This window comes from Macaca mulatta, chromosome 1 (genome assembly GCF_049350105.2).
Source record: "Macaca mulatta isolate MMU2019108-1 chromosome 1, T2T-MMU8v2.0, whole genome shotgun sequence".
Taxonomy (NCBI): Eukaryota; Metazoa; Chordata; class Mammalia; order Primates; family Cercopithecidae; genus Macaca; species Macaca mulatta.
This window is the reverse complement of record NC_133406.1, coordinates 130,528,984-130,552,932: the sequence shown is the minus strand read 5'-3', so window position 1 is coordinate 130,552,932 and position 23,949 is coordinate 130,528,984. Positions and strand designations below refer to the sequence as shown.

The following is a 23,949-nucleotide window of genomic DNA, read 5'->3' as shown; positions in this document are numbered from 1 at the left end:
TTTTCCTTGCCAGAGAGTTATGGCTGTTTTAACTGTGGCAAAAATTTCTGCTTGATTTAGTTTTCCAACCTGGAAATTTCCACTTATTTCTCTAATAATGACAACGACACTCATTTTACTGGTATTGTTATTAAGGAACTCTGTAAAGTTTGCCTTTTACCCCAAAATTTTACTGTCCTTATCATCCATGGTCCTCAGGAAAAACAGAGGGAACTAATGAAATTTGGCAGCTAAGATGAACAAACCTCCCTTAAACTCCAGTGGTCTAAAATCTTCTCTTTTCTGGCTGGAACCATGGAGGGTGTCAAAGAGAAGAAGAAGAAGGTTTCTGCTGTGCCAGAAAACCTTCAGAAAAAGAAAAGGAATTTCACAGAACTGAAGATCAAGCGCCTGAGAAATAAGTTTGCCCAAAAGATGCTTCAAAAGACAAGGCGGAAGCGTATCTGTGAAAAAGCAAATAGGCAGATGTATAGAACTGAAATTCAACTAGCAAGGGGGGTAAGAAAAGCTGGCAACTTCTATGTGCCTGCAGAACCCACATTGGTGTTTGTCATCAGGATCAGAGGTATCAATGGTGTGAGCCCAAAGGTCCAAAAGGTGTTGCAGCTTCTTCGCTTTCGTCAAATCTTCAATGGAACCTTTGTGAAGCTCAACAAGGCTTCAGTTAACATGCTGAGGATTGTAGAGCCACACATTGCATGGGGGTACCCAAATCTGAAGTCAGTAAATGAACTAATCTACAAGCGTGGTTATGGCAAAATCAAAAAGAAGTGAATTGCTTTGACAGACAATGCTTTGATTGCTCGATCTCTTGGTAAATATGGCATCATCTGCATGAAGGATCTGATTCATGGGATCTATACTGTTGGAAAACTCTGCAAAGAAACAAATAACTTCCTGTGGCCCTTCAAATTATCTTCTCCACAAGGTGGAATGAAGAAAAAGACCACCCATTTTGTAGAAGGTGGAGATGCTGGCAACAGGGAGGACCAGATCAACAGGCTTATTAGAAGAATGAACTAAGGTGTCTTCCATGATTATTTTTCTAAGCTGGTCAGTTAATAAACAGTACCTGCTCTCAAATTGAAAAATAAAAATAAAATAAAATCTTACTTCTAGCTTCAGTGTGTATAAGATCAACCCCTTCTGGGACCAACAGGTCACCTCCTTATTTACCTCCGATATACCTCTGATATTTATTATATATTAAATATACCTCCGATATTTACCAAGAGATCGAGCAATCAAAGCATTGTCTGTCAAAGCAATTCACTTCTTATTGATTTTGCCATAACCACGCTTGTAGATTAGTTCATTTACTGACTTCAGATTTTGGGTACCCCCATGCAATGTGTGGCTCTACAATCCTCAGCATGTTAACTGAAGCCTTGTTGAGCTTCACAAAGGTTCCATTGAAGATTTGATGAAGGCGAAGAAGCTGCAACACCTTTTGGACCTTTGGGCTCACACCATTGATACCTCTGAATTAGTACAAGGCCAAGCTGGGTGTGGTGGTTCGTGTCTGTAGTCTTAGCTGCTCGGGAGGCTGAGGTGGGAGACTGCTTGATGCCAAGAGTTTGAGGCTGTACTGCACTATGATTGCACCTGTGAATAGCTATTGCACTCTGGCCTGGGCAATATAGCAACACCCTGTCTCTAAAAAAAAAGAAAAAGAAAAATGGCCCGTCCATGTATTTGAAAATTTCACTACCAATCTTTGATTTGGTCCTATTACAATGATGATGAAATATGATTAAGAATTGCAAGGGCGTCATAGAGTACCTTCCACTTTATCATCAACAGATATGATCTGCATTTCCAAACCACTCACCTATGATCCACAACAAGAGATTTAGTGTTCTGGGGAAGACCTGAAATAAACTACGTTTGATCCTCGAGGAAATGGACCTTATCAGATACTGTTAACAACTGACGCAGCAGTAATACTCCAAAGTATGGATCCTTAGGTTAACTATTTCCTAGCTCAAAAGACATAAATTTCCTCCGGACTCTGGGACACCCATTCCACTGGAAATCTTTGTTTTTTTTTTTGTTTTGTTTTTTTTTTTTTTTTGAGACGGAGTCTTGCTCTGCCGCCCAGGCTGGAGTGCAGTGGCCGGATCTCAGCTCACTGCAAGCTCCACCTCCCGGGTTCACGCCATTCTCCTGCCTCAGCCTCCCGAGTAGCTGGGACTACAGGCGCCCGCCACCACGCCCGGCTAGTTTTTTGTATATTTTAGTAGAGACGGGGTTTCACCATGTTAGCCAGGATGGTCTCGATCTCCTGACCTCGTGATCCGCCCGTCTCGGCCTCCCAAAGTGCTGGGATTACAGGCTTGAGCCACCGCGCCCGGCCTGTTTTTTTTTTTTTTTTTTTTTTGAGGTGGAGTCTCGCTCTGTCGCCCAGGCTGCAGTGCAGTGGCTCGATCTTGGCTCACTGCAAGCTCCGCCTCCCGGGTTCACGCCATTCTCCTGCCTCAGCCTCCTGAGTAGCTGGGACTACAGGCACCTGCCACCACGCCTGGCTAATTTTTTGTATTTTTTAGTATAGACGGGGTTTCACCATGTTAGCCAGGATGGTCTTGATCTCCTGAGCTTGTGATGCGCCCGCCTCGGCCTCCCAAAGTGCTGGGATTACAGGCGTGAGCCACCGCACCCGGCCGCCACTGGAAATCTTCAACTGAGATTCTTAGGTGTGCTGCAGAAGATGCTGACTTCCGAAGTGGATAGCTTCTGCCCCGCACTCTGGATAAGGATTAACATTCTGACCCAACACCCTTTCCTGGCTATTATTCTACTTTGAAGCCACCTAAATATTAATGTTAGCTTCCTTATTTTTATCCTATTACTTCTTTTCTTTTTTTTTTTTTTAGAGCCAGGGTCTCACTCTGTTGCTCAGGCTGGAGTGCAGTGGAACAATCATAGCTCACTGCAACCTCAGACTCCTGGGCTCTAGTGATCCTCCCACCTCAGTTTCCCAAGTACCTGGTATGATGGGCACAAGCCACTGTACCTGGCCCTCATCCTATTACTTCTGACCTCTTATGTTCTTGATCTACCACTTAATAGAAAACAAAATTTTCTTATACTTTTTTTTTTTCCCAGACCATTGCTGCCACTCCGAATCTAACAACCCTGCTGACAAAAATTTCATAGCTGTCCTTTTAAAAACTTCACAAGGCAACCTCCCTTTAACTGGCTCCTTATGGTAATTATGTTTCACTCACATCATTAATCCCAATCTTCAGTCTTGCAACAATTGCGCTTGGACTTCATGCCAACAAATTGCTTCTGCTGAGGCCGTTACAAGGCCAATCAATCAGGACTAATATTGGGTTTATTCTGGCTACCATGGTTGTTTGCTTTCTTCAGAGACATCTGAGCATGCTTTGCAGAAACTATTTAATTCTACTCAAGGAATCTGTTCATCTTGAGGAACACAAAAGTGACTCATTCCTATTGTAATAAATGATACTTAATACCAGTGTAATCAGTGCTCCACTAAAATCCTATTTCTTACATGACATCAGGCTCATTCTGTCCACTGCCCAGTAACTTACCCTGTGATTCCAATGAATTGTTACAGATTGCAAGATATTTAAAACTACCATCCCACCAGGAAATCATGTTTTCTTAAAAAAGATATCCAGAAGTGCCCAGGCACGGTGGCTCACACCTGTAATCCCAGCACTTTGGGAGGCTGAGGGGGGCAGATCACCTGAGGTGGGAGTTCGAGACCAGCCTGACCAACATGGAGAAATCTTGTCTCTACTAAAAATACAAACTTAGCTGGGCATGGTGGCGCATGCCTGTAATCTCAGCTACTCGGGAGGCTGAGGCAGGAGAACGGCTTGAACCTGGGAGGTGGAGGTTGTGGTGAGCTGAGATCACGCCATTGCACTCCAGCCTGGGCAACAAGGGCGAAACTCCCATCTCAAAAAAAAAAAAAAAAAAAAAAAAAAAAAAATACCAAGAGCTTCTAAAATGAGGAAAGCACAGGTCATCTGGTAGACCATCCAGGAAGGATAACTGATTTCTCTCATACAGGATGCAATTCCCATAGTAGGAATAAACCAAGATATATGCAGCAAAATTTGACAGAACTGAAGGGAGAAATAGACAGTTCTACATTAACAATGGGAGGCTTTAAAACCCCTCTTTCAATTTTGGAAAGGCTGAGACAGAACGTCAGTAAGGAAATGCAGAATGTGAACACACAGTGAACCAGTTAGATCTCACAGACATGCAGAAAATGAACTGACAACAGCGTGCACATTCTTCCCCAGGGCACTACTTCTGCCTCCTCCATCCCGCTGCTCCTGATCCCTGTCCACAGACCCACTTCCCGCGCTGGTGTGATCCTCGTGGCCACTGTGGCCCTTACTTTGGAGATCCTGCTGTTCCAGTCCTTCCCGCCTTCTGCAGAGCTGTACTCCTCCTTCTGAAGAAGCCACCTGGGGCCCATCTTCCTGGCTCCTCAGAGTCCTTGCAACAGCGGGCACTACTTCTCAACCCCTCTCCCACTCCACTGCCTCTCAGTGTGCAAAAACACTAAGAAGTGTCCCGTATTTTCAAAATATCTCCCCTGTAGTTCCCACCTGACTTCTAGTCGTAGGTGGCCAAAGTACAATGTCTTTGAAGGATTGTTTTCCAGTGCCTGGAATATGGTAGGATCTCAACAACTGTTGTTTCAATAAAGGAATTACCAAATGGGTGAATACTAATGTAACAATATCAGTTCTGGTTTCTTTCATAATTATTATTCTAATGAGTGTTAGCTTTCTTAAAAAATCATTTTCACAATTGGACCTAGACATTTTATCTTTCCCAGCTCAAGACGGATAAACGCAGAATGACAGGCCAGGCACCGTGGCTCATGCCTGTAATCCCAGCACTTCGGGAGGCGGAGGCCGGTGGATCACTTGAGACCAGGAGTTCAAGACCTGTCTGGTCAACAGGGTGAAACCCCATCTCTACAGAAAATACAAAGAAGTTAGCAGGGCGTCGTGGCGCTCACCTGTAATCCCGGCTGCTCGGGAGGCTGACGCAGGAGAATCACTTGAGCCCGGGAGGCGGAGGTTGCAATGAGCCGAGATCGCACTACTGCACTCCAGACTGGGCAACAGGGTGAGTCTCCGTTTCAAAAAAAAAAAAAAGACGCAGAATGATAAATTCTTAATATCTTAATGTATAATGAGAAGTATAACTATTCAGAAGTCCAAGCACTTGTGTGTGCATGGTGCTATCGCCTTGCTGTAGGCAAACCTACATGGGAATCCACCTTGACACACAGGCCACTTCCTGAGCCTGGACCGTCTCAGAGCTGGGGAACTGGCCCAGCGCAAAAGGGTCGGGAGCATCTGGGACAGAGACTGCGCTCTACCAGCTTCAGTGACATGGCCTCCATCCACGCTCCCCAACTCAGCAGAGAGAGCACACCATCAGACTTCTAAGACTTAGTTGCCAAGAAGTGTTGAATTAAACTCTCTGAGACCTCTCTTTGGTCTGACTCTGGCAGCCTCAGTTTCCCAGAGCCTGTGGAAACTCGGCAGCCGAGAGGCGGAAGGCTGGGCCACGTCCGGAGAAGAAGGAACCTGGGAAATAACTTTTCTCTTAGGATCTGGCTTGACTCTCACGGGCACAGCCAAGTCCCTGGGGACCCAGCAGAGTTCTGAAGCGCGTCGGGGCGCGGTGGGGTGGGGCGGGGCGCGGCAGGGTGGAACGCCCCAGGGCGGGGCTACGGAAGCTGGCGAGGTCCAGCCCCGCCTGGGGCCTCCGGACGTTGCTCCCTGAACCCTCGGAGGTGGCGGTGGATCTTACTCCTTCCAGCCAGTGAGGATCCAGCAATCTTCTCCGTGCCTCCCCCCGCGCCTGTTGGTTGGAAGTGACAACCTTGAAGATCGGCCGGTTGGAAGTGAAGACCTTGAAGATCGGCAGGCGCAGCGGGGCCGAGGGGGCGGGTCTGGCACTAGGTCCCGCCCCTGCACGCCAGGAACCCCAGAGGAAGTCGCAGTTCAGCCCAGCTGAGTCCTGTCTGCAGCATCCACACCAACCAGCATCATGTCCATGACACTGGGGTACTGGGACATCCGCGGGGTTAGTGAGGGTCCGCTGCACGGTGGGACCGGGCGCGTGGGCGGGAAGTGCCGAGCGGCTGGGGACCGGCTCTAGGGACGGTTCCTCTTTAGGGCTGTCTCTCACAGGAGGGCCTGTGCATGCCTCTGTGTGTGTGTGTGTGTGTGTGTGTGTGTGTGTGTGTGTGTGCCGGGGAGGCGGAGAGGGGTGCAGTGCAGTGTAGACTGGGGGAAGAAGAAGGGCAGGTGTGTAGGTGCGTGCATTGTAGACTGGGGGCTCGCCTGGTGCAGAGAAATTCACCAAGTCAGGGACCTGCCATCTCTGACCCGAGCTGCGGGCCATCTCTCCCAGCTGGCCCACGCCATCCGCCTGCTCCTGGAATACACAGACTCGAGCTATGAGGAAAAGAAGTACACAATGGGGGACGGTAATGGGCACCCTCGTGTCCGGGCCCTGCCCACTCCCGCTGAGTTGGCACCAAGCAACCCATGGTGGCCACCTGTGGCTGACTCTGCAGGCCTCCCCTGCTGGAGCTGCAGGCTGTCCCTTCCCTGAGCCCTGGTGAGGGAGCCCTCTGGCCTTGCAAGGCAGAATGCTGGGGCGGGATGCTGGGCCCCTTGTCTGGGTAACTGGGATGGGTGTTCCTCAGAGCTTGCTTAAACCCTGGAAGCCTTAGTCGCGTGGGGTCCACAGCCCTCACCGGGATTCTTTCTCTCTGAACCCCGGGATGCAGGGCTGCGTAGTCAGATTCTAGATCCACCTGTCTCAGGGGTCTTGCCACTGGCTCCTTGGGAGGGTCCCGGGGAAGGAGGGCTGGGCTCTGGGGAGGTTTGTTTTCACTTCATCTTCCCCACCACAGCTCCTGACTATGACAGAAGCCAGTGGCTGAATGAAAAATTCAAGCTGGGCCTGGACTTTCCCAATGTAGGTGCAGGGGAAGGGGCGGTTTTGGGGGCAAGTGCAATGTGTCTCTGACCGCATCTCCTCTCCCCAGCTTAGAGGGGTTAGGATCCGGAGTCTTCTGCCCAATTCCCTCACTCCTGGCTGTCTACACAGCCCTTCCATGATGTTCTGTGTCCAAGCTCATTCGTCCATATGACAGTATTCTTATTTCAGGCCTGCCATGAGCAGGCACAGTGAGTGCCCGGTCTCCTCTCTTCTCATAAGTCCTTGCTTATGAGAAGGGGATGCTGGGGAACCTGGTGGCCCAACTGAGCTTCCCCGGTTTCCCATTCATCCAGCTGCCCTACTTGATTGATGGGACTCACAAGATCACCCAGAGCAATGCCATCCTGCGCTACATTGCCCGCAAGCACAACCTGTGTGAGTGTGGTTTGCTGCAGTGTGTGGGGGGAAGGTGGCCTCCTCCTTGGCTGGATTGGGGTGCGATGCTCAGAGTGAGTGTGTTTTGTGGGTGGCAGGTGGGGAGACAGAAGAGGAGAAGATTCGTGTGGACATTTTGGAGAACCAGGCTATGGACGTCTCCAATCAGCTGGCCAGAGTCTGCTACAGCCCTGATTTTGTGAGTCCCTCCCTGGTCTGGGCTAGAAGCCAGACTTCTTGTATTCCCATCTACTCTGGTCCTATTCACAATTTGAACTCCTCACTGCTCTTGGTTCTCTCAGGGTTCCCTGTACTGTAGCAGAGTGACTGACATATCATTAAACTCTATAAAATAAAAACTTGAAATCAGTCCCCACCAATCATAGGAAGTCCGTACATCCCAAGCTAGAAATTCAGTTCCTAGACAATAAAGTCATGCATTCAGAATTCCCTTCACCTCTGACCCCTGACCTTTGCCACGGGTCATCTAACCCAGCTGGTTCACTCCATCTACCTGTTTGGGGAATATGCAGACTCACACTATGGGGTAAAGAAGTACGTAGTGGAGAAGTAATAGCACCCTCCTCTGTGGAATTCCATGCTATTCTTTTCCTAGTGCTTCTCCTTGACACGCACAGGGATGAATGCATTTTCCTAACAGGCAGCTCAGTGGTGGCCAGAGGGCCTTTGTTCCTCTGTCTCCTTCCACTCAGCCTCTCAAAATCTCATCTCTCCAGAAACTACTCAATGTCCATTTAATTATTCTGCCACTCCACTAGGAGGAACTTTCAACTTCTTTCTCTGAGCTCCTTTAGTTCTTTGTATCCTTGATTCTGCTCGTGTCTGGGTCCAGAGCCTGCCAGGTGCTCAGGTGCTCCTGGGCTGACCCAGAGGAGTGTGGTTGGGAGGTCAGTGGGGACAGATTCAGGTATAGTGTTGTGTTCCTCTCTGCCATCCCATTGCCACAAAAGCCTCCAGCTACCCATTTGGAGCCTAATAAATGCTGGTATGTCCAGCTAAGCCAGTTCCAGCTGTGGGGAAGATGGCTGCTTGCTCGTGGTCAGCTGGGGCCATACGCAGAACTGGGGAGGCCGCATCTGTGCAGGGATCTTGTGTCTGACGGTGGTGACAGCTGTTTTCTGCCTCAGGAGAAACTGAAGCCAGAATACTTGGAGGGACTTCCTACAATGATGCAGCACTTCTCACAGTTCCTGGGGAAGAGGCCATGGTTTGTTGGAGACAAGGTAATGGCGTCATGTGATGGGGACACTAGAGATTTGTCATACATCCTATGTTACGGAGGTTCCAGCCCACACATTCTTGGCCTTCTGCAGATCACCTTTGTAGATTTCCTCGCCTATGATGTCCTTGATCTCCACCGTATATTTGAGCCAAAGTGCTTGGACGCCTTCCCAAATCTGAAGGACTTCATCTCCCACTTTGAGGTGATGCCCCCATCCTCCTTTCTCTTTGATGCCCCTTGTTCCGTTACCTCCTTTGAGATGCTTTCCCAGTCCTGGAGCTACACAAAGAATAACTTGCATTTATTGAGTGCTGGCTTTATGCCAGGAACCGTGCCCAGCACTTAATACCTATTGTGTGGAATTTGAACTTTACAGCATTCCTACAGGGTGACAGAATTATCTTGCCCATTTTAGAGATAAGGAAACTGAGAATGAGAGGGTCAGGCCTTTGCTCAGGGTCCCAGAGCCAGTGGAGGCTGTGCTGGGCTCCCTGTGAGCCTCTGGATCTATGGGCAGCAGTCAGGGCTCTCCCTTTTGTGACAAAAGAAAAAAGCCTCAGGCCTCATCCAGCCTGGGTTTCACAACCCAGGACACTTTGGAAGAGGCAGAGAACTTTAGGAGTGCGGATGCAGCTGGCAATAGTAGGACTGACACACCGTGGCATTGATGTCGAGTATGAAACCCACAGGCAGTATTCGTAGCTACCCCCAGAAGCTTTGCATGGTTGGACCCCCATGTGGAAAATCCTGAGATATGGAGCTGAGGCTGGAGCTGGATTAGGGGACATATGTGGGTGCCCCTGTTGAAGGAGTGTGTGTTGAGGTGCTCTGTGCTGGGGCAGTGTCCTTCTTTATCTTTCTTCCTCTCTTTTTTCCCTCCAATGTTCCAAGTGTTCCCCCTGTGAGATGAGGAGCACACTGATTTTACTCCTATTCACCGACCTTCTCCTCTGCATGAGGCAGGGTGTGAGGCACAGTGGGAGATGCATAGATGACCGCCCCATCCTGGAAAAGAGTGCAGCGAGAGGCCTGCAGTGCAGGCAGAGCAGCCTGTGAGGTGTGTGTGGTACCACCTGGGTACCGGGCCCAGGGCCTGCCCCCACTCACGGGGAACCATCTCACCCGTGCTGAAGTTGTTTGAGAGCAGCAAATCCTACTTTAGTACAGATTTGGGAATTTGAGGCATTAGTCCAACAAGTTTTTCAGCCTAGAATTTGTTTTCCTTTCCCACTCCCCATCAAGAGATCTGGTTACTCAGCTAGTTCCCATCAGCTCTGGCTCTGGTCCCGGCTGAGTGGCCTTGGGGTTATGTAAGAGGTGGTGGGAGGGGAGGAGAGCTGAGGGCTGCAGCATACGGTCCATCTGGGCATGGCCCTTTGGGAATAGGCAGCCCTGGCTCTGACTGAATCCTTAGAAATTACATGGCCATTTGATCCTGGGAAGATTGTGCAGAGCACACCTGAGTGTCATACAGCCTGGTCTGTGGTAGTGGGGTTGGAGATGAGGTGGGTTAGGGCACAGTGGTATTTAGCTCAGGTACCAGGTGGGGAGGTTTAGACTTTCTGCTTTACAAGGAATAATTAGAGCCTGGTCTGACCTTTCTTTTGCTGGCCCAACACACCTTGTCCACTTTCATCAGGTTTTGCCTGGTCCTTGGGTGAGATCTGGGCTCTCTTCCAGGCTGCACGGACATTTTCAGATGTCCCCTCTGTGTGTGCAAACCTAGGCAAGCCAGGAGCCTCCCCGTGAAACAGAAGAATGTTGTGCAGTCAGACAGCAAGAGGACCTCCTGAGGGATTTGGGGGAGGATGGGAATTTGGCAGAAAGAGGCCAGAACTGGAGAGAGACAGAACCAGGCTACACTGCAGCTCTGTCCCCCTTACTAGCTATTTGAGTGTGAGGTAGTTGCTGGACTTCTGTTTCCCATATGAGAAATGGTGATAATAGATTCAGCCTTGCAGAAGAGTCAAGTGGATTTTCTAAGCTTATGTTGTAATTTCTCTTGGATATAGACCACCCAGCACAGTGTAGAATCTTCATAAGTGGTAGCTGTTATTATGGTATGACATTATTTTAAGGAAATTGGAAGAGTTAACTCTGCAGATCTGGGGACCCTAAGAGGCTGTGTGATGTCCCAGCACTGGAGCCCATGTGGAAAGGCTGTGGCCAGGGCCCTGACCTGCTGTGTCTGCAGTGGGGTTACCCCAGCCCTCATGGGCAGCTGACCTTGAGCTCTGGCCTTATTTTCCCCCATCTCAGGGCTTGGAGAAGATCTCTGCCTACATGAAGTCCAGCCGCTTCCTCCCAAAACCTCTGTACACAAGGGTGGCTGTCTGGGGCAACAAGTAATGCCTTGAAGGCCAGGAGGTGGGAGTGAGGAGCCCATACTCAGCCCTCTGCCCAGGCTGTGGAGTGAAGCTGGACTGTGCATCCCAGCACCTGGCTCCTTGTCCTTTTCTCCTGTTTATTCCCATCTTTACCCCCGAGACTTTATTGGACTTCCTCACTTCCCCTAAACCCCTGTCCCATGCAGGCCCTTTAAAGCCTCAGTTACCCACTTTCCTTCATGAAGATCACCCTCCCAACATTACCCTTCCCTGCACTAAAGCCAGCCTGACCTTCCTTCCTGTTAGTGGTTGTGTCTGCTTTGAGGGGCCTACCTAGCCCCTCGCCTGTGGAGCTCAGCCCCAAGCTGTACCCGTGCTGCATGAAAGAGCAGCATTGACTGGTTTACAGGCCCTGCTCCTGCAGCATGGCCCCTGCCTTAGGCCTTCCTGATCAAAATAAAGCCTCAACCACACTTGCTATATATAGTCTTGTCTTATTTGCTCCTGGCTGCCCAGACCGTGTCTGTCACTGCTCCTTCCGAGGGACTGGCTGGTGACCCTGGCGGTAGCTGGGTTCATAGAGATTATGACGGGCTTAGTAAGGTGTTTCCAACTTTTTTTTTTTTTTGAAACAAAGTCTCCTGCTTTCCAAGGTGAAGGGCACTGGTGGGATCATAGCTTACTGTAGCATCCAGTCCTGGGCTCAAGCAATCCTTCCACTTCAGCCTCCCAAATGGCTGAGACTATAGGTGTGCCACCACACCTGGCCGTATTTAAAAAATTTTTGTGAGATGGTGTCTCTTTATGTTTCCCAGGTTGGTCAGGAACTCCTGAGCTCAAGCAATCCTCTTACCTTGGCATCCCAAAATGCTAGGATTGCAGGTATGAGCCACCACGCCTGGCCCTGTTTCCAACTTCTTGATCCCTTTTCTGATCGCCTTAGAGCAGGAAGCCACATAAAGTGCTCTATAGAAAGGATGCCTCTTTCTGGGCCTAGATCTTCATTTATTTATATTCAGTATTATTCAGTGCTTTCCATGGATAGGCAGAGCTAGTCTCAGAGAATAAGTCTTAGATGCCTAGAGGTGGTGGAATTCCCGTCACAGAGAACAAGGATCCTTCTGTCTTCCACACTGTCTGACTCCCATCACAGCTCTTAGATCTCTAGGACCCAAGCTCTACTGTGAGCTGCTCCACCGGAAGGTTCTCCCAGCTCAGCAGTTCCCAAGCTGTGTTACCACGAATAGTTGTTGATTTTTTGGGTCAGGAATTCAGGTAATGCTCAGCAGGGAGAACTTACTACAAATCAACAAAGATCTCTTCTCCAAAAACTGTGTATCCAAAAATACAACCCATTAAAAGATGACTGAAAACTTGAACAGGCATTTCTGAAAAATGAATATCCAAATGGCCAATAAGCTCATGTGAAGATGCTCAACATCATTAGACAGCAGAAAGTTAAAAACCCGTAGATCCTACTGTATCCCCACTAGAATGGCTGACATTGAAAGGACTGACAATTGTTGGTGATTTATGGAGTAACTTGAACTGTCATGCCTTGCTGGTGGGAGAGCCACTTTGGAATACTGGCAGCGTCAACTAGAGCTAAATATGCATCTACCCAGGACCCAGAAGTCCCACCCTACAGGAATGAGTCCTAATGGATTCCAAGAGCCGGGTATAATGATGCCAAAAGCAACTTTATTTTAAATAGCCAATAACTGAAAACAATCCAAATTCCCTGAATAGAAGAATGAGCAAATGAACTGTGGTTTATCAACATAATTCCATCATTTGTATAATGGAATACTTACTCCGCTATAATAAAAATAAACGTGCTAACACTATGTGCAAAAACATGGATGGGTCTCACAGACGTGTTCAGTAAAAGGATCCAGACAGGAGAAAGGACACACGATCTCATTCCACTTACACGAAAATCAGGAGAGGGAAATGGGTCCATGGTATCACAGGTCAGGTGATTGGTGACCCTGGTGAGAACTGGAAGGTTGCCTATTGAAGGCGCCTGGTGGAGTGCTGTAAGTTTTCTCTCTTTATCTGGGAGGTGATTCCAGAAGAGTATAGAAGTGGAAAAGCCCACAGGGTAGCACACTTAAGGCCTGTGCACTGTATGTACATTACACTTCAATGACAACCATGCACAAAAGTCTTATACCATTTGTGTGCTTGTGTGTGTTTGCTTTTCCTCATAAGATATCAACGTCATGAGGGGATGTGTTTTTGTCTCTTCTTGTTCACTGATGTTACAGGTGTTTGCATATCACTTAGGACAGTCCCTGAGCATAGTAGGTTCTCACTGAATAGTTATTAAGCAAATTATACGCTTATCGTAGTGTGTCACTTCAAATTCTCTTAGGTTTGTATTCATGCCTACTTCTTTGGATAGGTGAGATTGATGTGCATACACACTCTTAGGTTCTACAGTTTTTTTCTCTTTAACATTTTACTTAAGAATCTGTACATGTTGGCAGTCTATATGCATGCCTATTTCTAACATTTAATGACTATCATTACTTCCTGTGGATAAATTATAGTTTGCCTAGTCATTCTTACCCTATTGGGCATGTGGATTTTTCTAATTTATTTCTTTTTATAACAGGGTGATCATGTTTAAACTAATTCCTTCTCTGGTTTTTGGTTACTTTATTTGAGTTGGTCCCCAAAGGCAATTACTACAAGGCAAAAGGTGAGGATGATGTTATGGTATTATCGTAGATAAATTGATTGCTCTCCAGAGAGAATAGCTTTTTTTTTTTTTTTTTTTTTTTTTTTTTTGATATGGAGTCTCGCTTTGTCACCCAGGCTGGAGTGCAGTGGCGTGATCTCAGCTCACTGCAAGCTCCACCTCCTGGGTTACAGCAATTCTTCTGCCTCTGCCTCCTGAGTAGCTGAGATTACAGGTGCGCACCACCACGCCCAGCTAATTTTTGTATTTTTAGTAGAAATGGGGTTTCACCATATTGGCCAGGCTGGTCTCAGACTCCTGACCTCAGGTGATCTGCCTGCCTCAGCCATCCAAAGTGTTAGGATTACAAGCGTGAGCCACCATGCCCGGCCCAGAGAGAATAACTTAATTTATGGTGCCATCTGCAAGGCACATGGATCTTTCTGCACTACCTTAGGTACTTGAGGGATCGCAGTTTCATCTTATGATATTTTTAAAGATTTATAAGAATACCTTCAAGTTTTCTACCTTCACCTTTTTTGTTTATTGTGTGTGCATGTTTCTGCCAATGAATCACAGTCTATGAATCTACCTGTCCTTGAATCTCCTGTATAAAACTCTCTGTTTACCCATTCTCTGCCTGTGGCTTAGTCAATTCCTGGAGAAAGGTTAAAGAATGATCTTGTGGCAGTCAAAGCTTTTTCTCCGATAGGCACAATGTAATTAATTGTGATTCTGTTCTAGGTTTCCTGTGGCATAATGTGATGGTTAATTTTCTGCATCAACTTGACTGGGCTAAGGGATGCTCACATGGCTGGTAAAATTATTGTGTTTGTGAGGGTATTTCCAGAAGAGATTCACCTTTGAATCAGAAGACTGAGCAAAGATTTCCTTCAGCAATGAAGGGGGGCATCCACTAAACTGTCAGGGCCCAGAGAGAAGAAAAAGACAGAGGAAGGGTGAATTTGATCTTTCTGACTGGGACATCCATCTCCGCCTATCCCGGGACATCCACACTCCTGGTTCTCTGGCCTTCAGACTTGATCAGGGACTAACAGCATCGGCTCCCACCCTTACCTTTGTTCTGAGGCCTTTAGACTCTGAATGATAGCACTGGCTTTCCCCCTTCTCTATCCTGCAGTCGGCAGATCGTGGGACTTCATTCCAAAACTGTGTGAGCCAATTCCCATAACAGATAGATACATTTATAAATAAATGCACACATTTCCTACAGGCTTATCTTAGTGGCGTCACTTCAAATTTTGAAGAACCCTTTCTAGTACATATAGCAAACAACAACAACAAACAAACAAAAAAACTACAAGTGGGTCACCATCATCAATGAGTAAGTTTTAAAAAATCAAACACAAGATAAAACGCTACAGCATATCTATTACCTGTGGGCTTTTTCTATATGTAAAGAACTGTCTGAGACGCCTTGCAGTAAACTCCAAGGAGATTTTGAGGGAAGGTATCCTCTTTTCTCCTGGTAAATCTCCCCATTGACCATTATTTTAAAGGCTCCAAAGATCAAAACACCTGCTTGCACAATTTGCCGATTCATTTTGGGTGAGGGTCTCTGGCAGGCTTGGAAGGGTGGGTGAACAGTGGGAAGGGGGCTGCCTCTGTGGTTACTGGCATCACTCATGTCTACGTCTGTGGCAGTCATCAGGTGCTTATTATATATTCAACTTTTGGCCACCCCTATGGGGGTGTTAAATGTAGCGAGAGTCCAGTCAGGTCATTGCAAATTGGCAGTGACTTTTGAGACCTTTCTACGCACGATAGTCAGGTAGATACCTTCTTTTTAAATTTGACTTTTTTTTACTTTTTTTTTTTTTTTGAGACAGGGTCTCACTCTGTCACCCAGGCTGGAGTGCAGTGGTGTGATCACGGCTCACTGCAGCCTCAACTTCTCAGGCTCCAGTGATCCTCCCACCTCAGCTTCTCAAGTAGCTGGGACCACAGGCAAGGGCCACCATGGCCAGCTAGTTTTCGTGTATTTGGTAGACAGTGTTTCAGCATGCTTCCCAGGCTGGGTGGATACCTTCCAAAAATAAGTTCAGTTCATCCTGCCTAGCCTTACCCCAGCAGCTTAAAGGAATTACCCACTCTGGTGCTGGGCTCAGGCTGCCTGGCTCTGGAACAATGTGCTCAGAGCTGCAGAGGGAGGCCTGCAGGCTGTCTGGCAGAAAGAGCCCCACACTCCCTACCGTGTATCCTGGAAGACCAGGCTGCCCAGCCTGTCCACCTGGTAGACCGTTTCCCTGCCCAGTTCTCCTTCTCTCATTCCTGATGTGCAGCTTGATTCCTGCAGGGACTGCACCGGCTGAGATTATCTCAAGGTCCTCCCTTCTGCCAGCTAGTGTTCAGGGAAGTGGGTCCTCTGGTCTCCTTCCTGCCACCAGAATTTTGAGGGCCTTGTTTCTCCCACTGCAACTTTTGACCCATTCCTGGGTTCCTTCCTTCCCTTTCTCCCTCCCTCCCTCCTTCCTTCTTTCCTTCCTTGCTTCCTTCCTTCCTTCCTTCCTTCCTTCCTTCCTTCCTTTCTTCCTTCCTTCCTTCCTCTCTTTCTCTCTTTCTCTCTCTCTCTCTTTCTTTCTTTCTTTCTTTCTTTCTTTCTTTCTTTCTTTCTTTCTTTCTTTCTTTCTTTCTTTCTTTCTTTCTTTCTCTCTCTCTCTCTCTCTCTCTCTCTCTCTCTCTTTCTTTCTTTCTTGACAGAGTCTCACTTTGTCACCTAGGCTGGAGTGCAGTGGTGCAACCCCAGCTCACTGCAACCTCTGCCTCCCTGGTTCGAGCGATTCCCCTGCCTCAGCCTCCTGAGTAGCTGGGATTACAGGCACCTGCCACCAGGTCTGGCTAATTTTTTGTATTTTTAGTAGAGTCGGGGTTTCACCACGTTGGCCGGATTTTAGATGAGAGTTTCTTCACCTCAGCAGTACTGTCATTTTGGAGGGCAGAATTCTTTGTTGTGGTGCACTGTCCTGTCGCAGGGTGTTCAGCGTCCTAACCAAACTCTACCCACTAGATGCCATGGGCGCTTCCCAGTGGTGACAATTAACAAAGTCTCCAGACAGACCTACGTGTCCCCTGAGGGGCAAAGTTACCTCCACTTGAAGACCAGTGATGTGCTGGATGGAGACTAGTATTAAAATAATAATAGAAATCATAATGTAACTCATGTACTTAAGGTAAGTCGTTTTTGATGGAACATTTATTTCAGTTAATAATATTTGTATATGTCTGTCCTGGTAGTTTGTTTTTTTAAACTTTTTATTTTGATTTAATATCAGAGTTTGAAAAATTTGCAAAAGGAATTAATACAAAGACCTCTGATTACCCCAGATTCTAACGTTTCCACATGGGCTTTCTCCTCCCTCCTCCTGAGTCCCCCAGCCCCTGCTCCCCGCCTTTCTCTCTCCCCACCCAGCAAGCTCCCTAGGAGCACAGCACCACTTATGACAAAAACATCATTTTCTTTTCTCTGAGGCGGCATTCCTGACGTTTGGATTTAGGCTGATAAGTGACAGTTACAATCATCCTTGCCTGTGTTGTCCTTCCCATGTTAGGTCTGTCATGCCATGTGTGTCTGCAGTTTATAACAATCTATATCATACATGCCTTTTGAAAAGTTTTGAAAACTTATCCAGTGAATCCCTGAGCACCAAATGTTCTTTTGTGTTATTTTTCTTTATTAGGCTATTATTACTTTATTCAGAATCTCTCTCTCTTTTTTAGAGAGAGCCTTTCTTGCCTAACCTAGAGTGCAGCGGCGCAATCATAGCTCAGTTCAGCCTCGAACCCCTGGGCTCAAACAGTTCTCCCCCTACCACCGCCCCCGCCGGGCTTCTGGGCATGGTTAACTCTCTCCTGGAACCCTTGGGGCTGGGAGGTGGGAGGGGATCTTATTCCCTCCAGCCCCGGAGCGCGCTTCGGGCCTCCAGATTGGCGCATTTCGGGGGCAGAGCGGGCCGAGGGGCGGGGTCTCAGCAAGGCTCCCTCTCTACCCTCTCTGGGCCTCTCACAAAGTCTGAGCCCCGCCCCGCCGAAGCCTGTCTGCAGAATCCGCAGCAACCAGCACCATGCCCATGACACTGGGGTACTGGAACATCCGCGGGGTGAGCGAGGGTCCGCTGGGCGGTGGGACGGGGGGCGCGGGGGTGGGGAAGTGTGGAGCAGCTGCGGGACGGGCTCTAGGGAAGGTTCCTCTTCAGCGCTGCCCCTCACAGGAGGGCCTGTGCTTGCCGCTGTGTGTGCGTGTGGCGGGGCGGGGTGGGGGGAGGTGTGAGGCAGGAAGGAGAGGAGGCGATGGGTATGTGCAGTGTAAACTGGGGGCTCCCCTTGTGCAGAGAAGTCCCCAAGTCAGGGACCCTCCATCTCTGACCCGAGCTGCGGGCCATCTCTCCCAGCTGGCCCACTCCATCCGCCTGCTCCTGGAATACACAGGCTCAAGTTACGAGGAAAAGAAGTACACAATGGGGGATGGTAATGGCACCCTCGTGTCTGGGCCCTGCCCACTCACACTAGGCTGGCACCAAGCAACCCATGGTGGCCACCTGTGGCTGCCTCTGCAGGCCTTTCCTGCTGGAGCTGCAGGCTGTCCCTTCCCTGAGCCCTGGTGAGGGAGCCCTCTGGCCTTGCAAGGCAGAATGCTGGGGTGGGATGCTGAGCCCCCTGTCTGATTGGGTTGGGTGTCCCTTAGGGGTTGCCTAAACCCTGGAAGCCTTAGCCTTGTGGGGTCCAGAGCCCTCACCGGGATTCTTTCTCTCTGAACCCTGGGATGCGGGGCTGAGTGGTCAGGTTCTAGATCCACCTGTCTCAGGGGTCTTGCCACTGGCTCCTGGGGAGGGTCCCGGGGAAGGAGGGCTGGGCTCTGGGGAGGTTTGTTTTCACTTCATCTTCCCCACCACAGCTCCTGACTATGACAGAAGCCAGTGGCTGAATGAAAAATTCAAGCTGGGCCTGGACTTTCCCAATGTAGGTGCAGGGGAAGGGGCGGTTTTGGGGGAAAGTGCAACGTGTCTCTGACCGCATCTCCTCTCCCCAGCTTAGAGGGGTTAGGATCCGGAGTCTTCTGCCCAATTCCTGTCACTCCTGGCTGTCTACACAGCCCTTCCATGATGATCTGTGTCAAAGCTCATTCGTCCATATGACAGTATTCTTATTTCAGGCCTGCCATGAGCAGGCACAGTGAGTGCTGAGTCTCCTCTCTGCCCTTGCTTATGGGAAGGGGATGCTGGGGAACCTGGTGGCCCAACTGAGCTTCCCCGGTTTCCCATTCATCCAGCTGCCCTACTTGATTGATGGGACTCACAAGATCACCCAGAGCAACGCCATCCTGCGCTACATTGCCCGCAAGCACAACCTGTGTGAGTGTGGTTGGCTGCAGTGTGTGGGGGGAAGGTGGCCTCCTCCTTGGCTGGATTGGGGTGCGATGCTGAGAGTGAGTCTATGTTTTGTGGGTGGTAGGTGGGGAGACCGAAAAGGAGAAGATTCGGGAAGACATTTTGGAGAACCAGCTTATGGACAACCGCATGCAGCTGGCCAGACTCTGCTATGACCCAGATTTTGTGAGTCTCCCACCCCACTCCCAGTCTCCCCTTTCCCTGCGGAGTTTTGATCGGGAGCCAAGACTCTGGTCCTGCCATCTACATGGGTCCTGTTTTCCATTTGAACTCTTTAGTGCTACTCATCCTTCAAGCTATTTCCTATACTGCCACCAGAGTGACCCTCAAACCCCAAAGTCATGTCAAATAAAACCTCTAAATCAATTCCCCACCAATCTACTTACAGAATCCTGACTCTCCAGGTATGAATTCACTCTCTAGACAGTAATGGTTACTTCCAGAGTCCCCTCCATCTCTGACCCATGACCTCTTTCCAGATTCTCTCTCCCAGTGGTTTGGACCATCTCTCCCAGTGGTTTATATCATCTGCCTGCTTTGGAATACACAAACTATGAGGAAAACAAGTGCAAAACAAAGGAATCTAATGGCACCTGCAATTTTGGTGTCTTCTGAGTGCTCTCTTGACATACACTGAGATCAGCGAATTTTCCTAACAGGCAGCTTAGGGGCAGCCAGAGGCTTCTTTTTCCCCTCCTTTCTTCTACTCATCCTCTGAATATCTCCTTATCTTTCCAGAAACCACTCAATGACAATTGTATTCTTCTGCTGCCCCACTAGGAGGAACTTTCTACTTCTTTCTCTGAGCTCCTTTAGTTCTTTGCATCCTTGATTCTGCTCATATCTGGGTCCAGAGCCTGCCAGGTGCTCAGGTGCTCCTGGGGCTGACCCAGAGGTTGTTGGGAGGTCAGTGGGGACAGATTTAGGGACAGTGTCACATTCCGCTCTGCCATCCCATCACCTCAGGAAGACTCCAGCTACCCAGTCAGAGTCTAATAAATGCTGATATATCCAATCGAAGCCTGGGCACTGCCCCAGTTCCAGCTGTGGGGAAGATGGCTGCTTGCCCATGGCCAGCTGGGGCCATGCACAAATCTGGGAGGCCACATCTGTGCAGGGAGCTTGTGTCTGAGGGTGGTGACAGCTGTTTTCTGCCTCAGGAGAAACTGAAGCCAGAATACCTGGAGGGACTTCCTGAAATGCTGAAGCTCTACTCACAGTTTCTGGGGAAGCAGCCATGGTTTCTTGGGGACAAGGTAATGGGGGCATGTGATGGGGACAGTACAGATTTGTCATACTTCCTATATTATGGAGGTTTCAGCCCACATATCCTTGGCCTTATTCAGATCACCTTTGTGGATTTCATCGCTTATGATGTCCTTGAGAGAAACCAAGTATTTGAGCCCAGCTGCCTGGATGCCTTCCCAAACCTGAAGGACTTCATCTCCCGATTTGAGGTGATGCCCCCGTCCTCCTTTCTCTTTATGTCCCTTATTCCTTTCCCTCCTTTGTGATGCTTTCCCAGTCCTGAAGCTACACAAAGAATAACTCGCATTTATGGCCATGCGCGGTGGCTCACGCCTGTAATCTCAGCACTTTGGAGGCTGAGGCAGGCAGATCACCTTTGGTCAGTAGTTTGAGACTGGCCTGCCCAAATGGTGAAACCCCATCTTTACTAAAAAAACAAAAAAACAAAAATTAGCTGGGCGTGGTGGTGAGTGCCTGTAATCCCAGTTACTCAGGAGGCTGAGGCAGGAGAATCACTTAAACCCGGGTGGTGGAAGGTGCGGCGAGCCAAGATTGCGCCACTGCACTCCAGCCTGGATGACAGAGTGAGACTCCATTTCAAGTGGAAAAAAAAAAAAAGAATAACTTGCATTTATTGAGTGCTGGCTTCATGCCACGAACTGTGCCCAGAACATTATACCTATTGCGTGGAATTTGAAATTTATAACACTCCTACAGGGTGGTAGAATCGTCTCCCCCATTTTAGAGATAAGGAAACTGAGAATGAGAGAATCAGTCCTTCTTCAGGGTCTCAGAGCCAGTGGAGGCTGTGCTGGGCTCCCTGTGAGCCTCTGGATCTATGGGCAGCAGTCGGAGCTCTCCCTTTTGTGACAAAAGAAAAAGCCTCAGGCCTTGTCCAGCCTGGGTTTCACAGCCCAGGACATTTTGGAAGAGGCAGAGCACTTCAGGACCACGGATACAGCTGGCAATAGTAGGACTGACACATAGTAGCATTGATGTTGAATAACTAAACCCACAGGCAGTATTTGTAGCTACCTCCAGAAGCTTTGTACAATCAAACCCCCATGTGGGGAATCCTGAGAGCCAGAACTGTGGCTGGAGCTGGATTAGGGTACATATGTGGGTGTCCCTGTTGAGGAGCTTATGCTGAAATGCCCTGTGCTGGGGCACTTTCCTTCTTTACCTCTCTTCCTCTTTTTTTTTTGGAGATGGAATCTTGCTCTGTCGCCCAGGCTGGAGTGCAGTGGAGTGATCTCGGCTCACTGCAACCTCCATCTCCTGGGTTCAAGTGATTCTCCTGCCTCAGCCTCTTGAGTAGCTGGGATTACAGGTGTGTGCCACCACGTCCAGCTAATTTTTGTATTTTTAGTAGTGATGGGGTTTCGCCATGTTGGCCAGGCTCATCTCGATCTCCTGACCTCAGGTGATCCACCTGCCTCAGCCTCCGTAAGTGCTGGGATTACAGGCATGAGCCACCGTGCCTGGCCTCTTCCTCTCTTTTCTCCCTCCAGTGTTCCACGTGTTCCCCCTGTGAGATGAATGGCACGCTGATTTTACTCCTATTCACTGACCTTCTCTGCATGAGGCAGGGTGTGAGGCACAGTGGGAGATGCATAGATGACTGACCCATCCTGAAAATGAGTACAATGAGAGGCCTGCAGGCAAAGCAGCCTGTGAGGTGTGTGCTGAACTTGTTTGAGAGCAGCAAATCCTACATTACTACAGATTTGGGAATTTGAGGCATTAGTCCATCAAGCTTCTGAGCCTTGAATCTGTTTCCCTTTTCCACTCCCCATCAAGAGATCTGCTTGCTCAGCTAGTTCCCATCAGCTCTGGTTCTGTGGTTCTGGTCCAGGCTGAGTGGCCTTGGAGTTATATAAGAGGTGGTGGGAAGGGAGGGGTGGAGGAGAGCGGAGGGCTATGGGCTGTGATGTGCCAGGGTCAAGCCTGTTGCCCAGGCTGGAGTGCAGTGGCATGATCTCGGCTCACTGCAACCACTGCTTCCTGGGTTCAAGCAATTCTCTGCCTCAGCCTCCTGAGTAGCTGGGATTACAGTTGCCCGCCACCATGCCCGGCTAATTTTTGTATTTTTAGTAGAGATGGGGTTTCACCATGTTGACCATGCTGGTCTCGAACTCCTGACCTCAGGTGATCCACCCACCTCGGCTTCCCAATGTGCTGGGATTACAGGTGTGAGCCACCATGCCTGGCTGGATCTTTCTGAATACCTTATCTGGGCATTCAATCCCGGTAAGATTGTGCACAGCACATCTGAGTGTCTTGTAGCCTGATCTGCAGCAGCAGGGCTGGAGATGCCATGGGTTAGGGTACAGTGAGATAGAGAACTTTGGACTTTCTGCTTTAAGGGGAATAATTAGAGCCTAGTCTCGCCTTTCATTTTCTTATGCGCTGCCACCCCCCATTCCACTTTCATCCAGGTTTTACTGAGACATTGGGTGAGTGTGTTGTGAGCCTGTTTGTTCTGCTGGAGGTCCCTTCTGTGTGTCTACACCCAGACAAGCCAAGAGCCTCCCTGTGGAAAAGGAGACTGTTTGTGCAGTCAAGGGGTGACAGGGCCCGGTGTGAGGGGTGGTGGGGCAGAAGAAGAAGAGATTTTGGCAGAAAGAGGCCAGAACCAGAGAGAGACAGAACCAGGCTACACTGTAGCCCTGTTCCCCTTACTAGGTATTTAAATGTGAGGTAGTTGCTGAACTTCAGTTTCCCACATCAGAAACGATGGTAATAGATTCAGCCTTGCAGAGCAGTCAAGTGGATTTTCTAAGCTTGTATTATAATTTCTCTTGGGTACAGAGCAGCCAGCACAGTGTAGAATCTCCATAAGTGTTAGCTGTTACTGTGGTACAGCATTACTTAAAGGAAGCTGGAAGAGTTAACTCTGCAGATCTGGGGACCCTAAGAGGCTGTGTGATGTCCCAGCACTTGAGCCCACGTGGAAAGGCTGTGGCCAAGGCCCTGACCTGCTGTGTCTGCAGTGGGGCTGTCCTCATAGGCAGCTGACCTTGAGCTCTGGCCTTATTTTCCCCCATCTCAGGGCTTGGAGAAGATCTCTGCCTACATGAAGTCCAGCCGCTTCCTCCCAAGACCTGTGTTCACAAAGATGGCTGTCTGGGGCAACAAGTAATGCCTGGAAGGCCAGGAGGTGGGAGTGAGGTGCCCATACTCAGCCCTCTGCCCAGGCTGTGGAGCGCAGCTGGACTCTGCATCCCAGCACCTGCCTCCCCATTGCTTTCTCCTGTTTATTCCCATCTTTACCCCCAAGACTTTATTATCCCCACTTCACTTCCCCTAAACCCCTGTCCCATGCAGGCCCTTTAAAGCCTCAGCTACCCACTTTTCTTCATGAACATCTCCCTCCCAACATTACCCTTCACGGCACTAAAGCCAGCCTGAACTTCCTTCCTGTTAGTGGTTGTGTCTGCTTTGAGGGGCCTGCCTAGCCCCTTGCCTGTGGAGCTCAGCCCGGAGCTGTCCCCGTGCTGCATGATAGAGCAGCATTGACTGGTTTACAGGCCCTGCTCCTGTAACATGACCCCTGCCTTAGGCCTTCCTGATCGAAGTAAAGCCTCAATCACATTTGCTGTGTCTTGTCTTATTTGCTCCTGGCCATCTACCCAGACTGTC

General features: G+C 49.1%; 2 protein-coding genes and 1 pseudogene across 7 annotated transcripts; all 3 read left to right on the top strand.

Annotated features, from left to right (window-relative positions):
* Window positions 1–223: 223 nt before the first annotated feature.
* LOC699805 (large ribosomal subunit protein uL30 pseudogene) lies at window positions 224–1,096 on the top strand (annotated as a pseudogene).
* Window positions 1,097–5,739: 4,643 nt separating this feature from the next.
* On the top strand, window positions 5,740–14,885 carry GSTM4 (glutathione S-transferase mu 4). 4 transcript variants are annotated; one of them, XM_077951895.1, is made up of 8 exons: window positions 5,740–6,096; window positions 6,427–6,502; window positions 6,935–6,999; window positions 7,317–7,398; window positions 7,497–7,597; window positions 8,547–8,642; window positions 8,733–8,843; window positions 14,399–14,885. In XM_077951895.1, exons 1-8 carry the CDS (start codon window positions 6,061–6,063, stop codon window positions 14,417–14,419), a joined length of 588 nt encoding a protein of 195 aa, XP_077808021.1. In that variant the 5' UTR covers window positions 5,740–6,060; the 3' UTR covers window positions 14,420–14,885.
* A 2,781-nt stretch (window positions 14,886–17,666) lies between these two features.
* GSTM2 (glutathione S-transferase mu 2) lies at window positions 17,667–23,901 on the top strand. 3 transcript variants are annotated; one of them, NM_001261651.1, is given in 8 exon segments: window positions 17,667–17,772; window positions 18,064–18,139; window positions 18,567–18,631; window positions 18,942–19,023; window positions 19,124–19,224; window positions 20,220–20,315; window positions 20,406–20,516; window positions 23,360–23,812. In NM_001261651.1, coding segments are annotated over 8 exon segments (657 nt in total). In that variant the 5' UTR covers window positions 17,667–17,736; the 3' UTR covers window positions 23,450–23,812.
* Window positions 23,902–23,949: the final 48 nt, after the last annotated feature.

Excerpts from the sequence above, each read along its gene's own strand:
- GSTM4 (XM_015146846.3), top strand. The coding sequence starts at position 6,061 with ATGTCCATGACACTGGGGTACTGGGACATCCGCGGG. Across the intron at positions 6,097-6,426 it reads GGTACTGGGACATCCGCGGG|CTGGCCCACGCCATCCGCCT; the intron begins GTTAGTGAGGGT and ends CATCTCTCCCAG. Across the intron at positions 8,844-9,532 it reads ACTTCATCTCCCACTTTGAG|TGTTCCCCCTGTGAGATGAG; the intron begins GTGATGCCCCCA and ends CAATGTTCCAAG.
- GSTM2 (XM_077952012.1), top strand. The coding sequence starts at position 17,737 with ATGCCCATGACACTGGGGTACTGGAACATCCGCGGG. Across the intron at positions 19,024-19,123 it reads TGCCCGCAAGCACAACCTGT|GTGGGGAGACCGAAAAGGAG; the intron begins GTGAGTGTGGTT and ends TGTGGGTGGTAG. Across the intron at positions 20,316-20,405 it reads CATGGTTTCTTGGGGACAAG|ATCACCTTTGTGGATTTCAT; the intron begins GTAATGGGGGCA and ends GGCCTTATTCAG.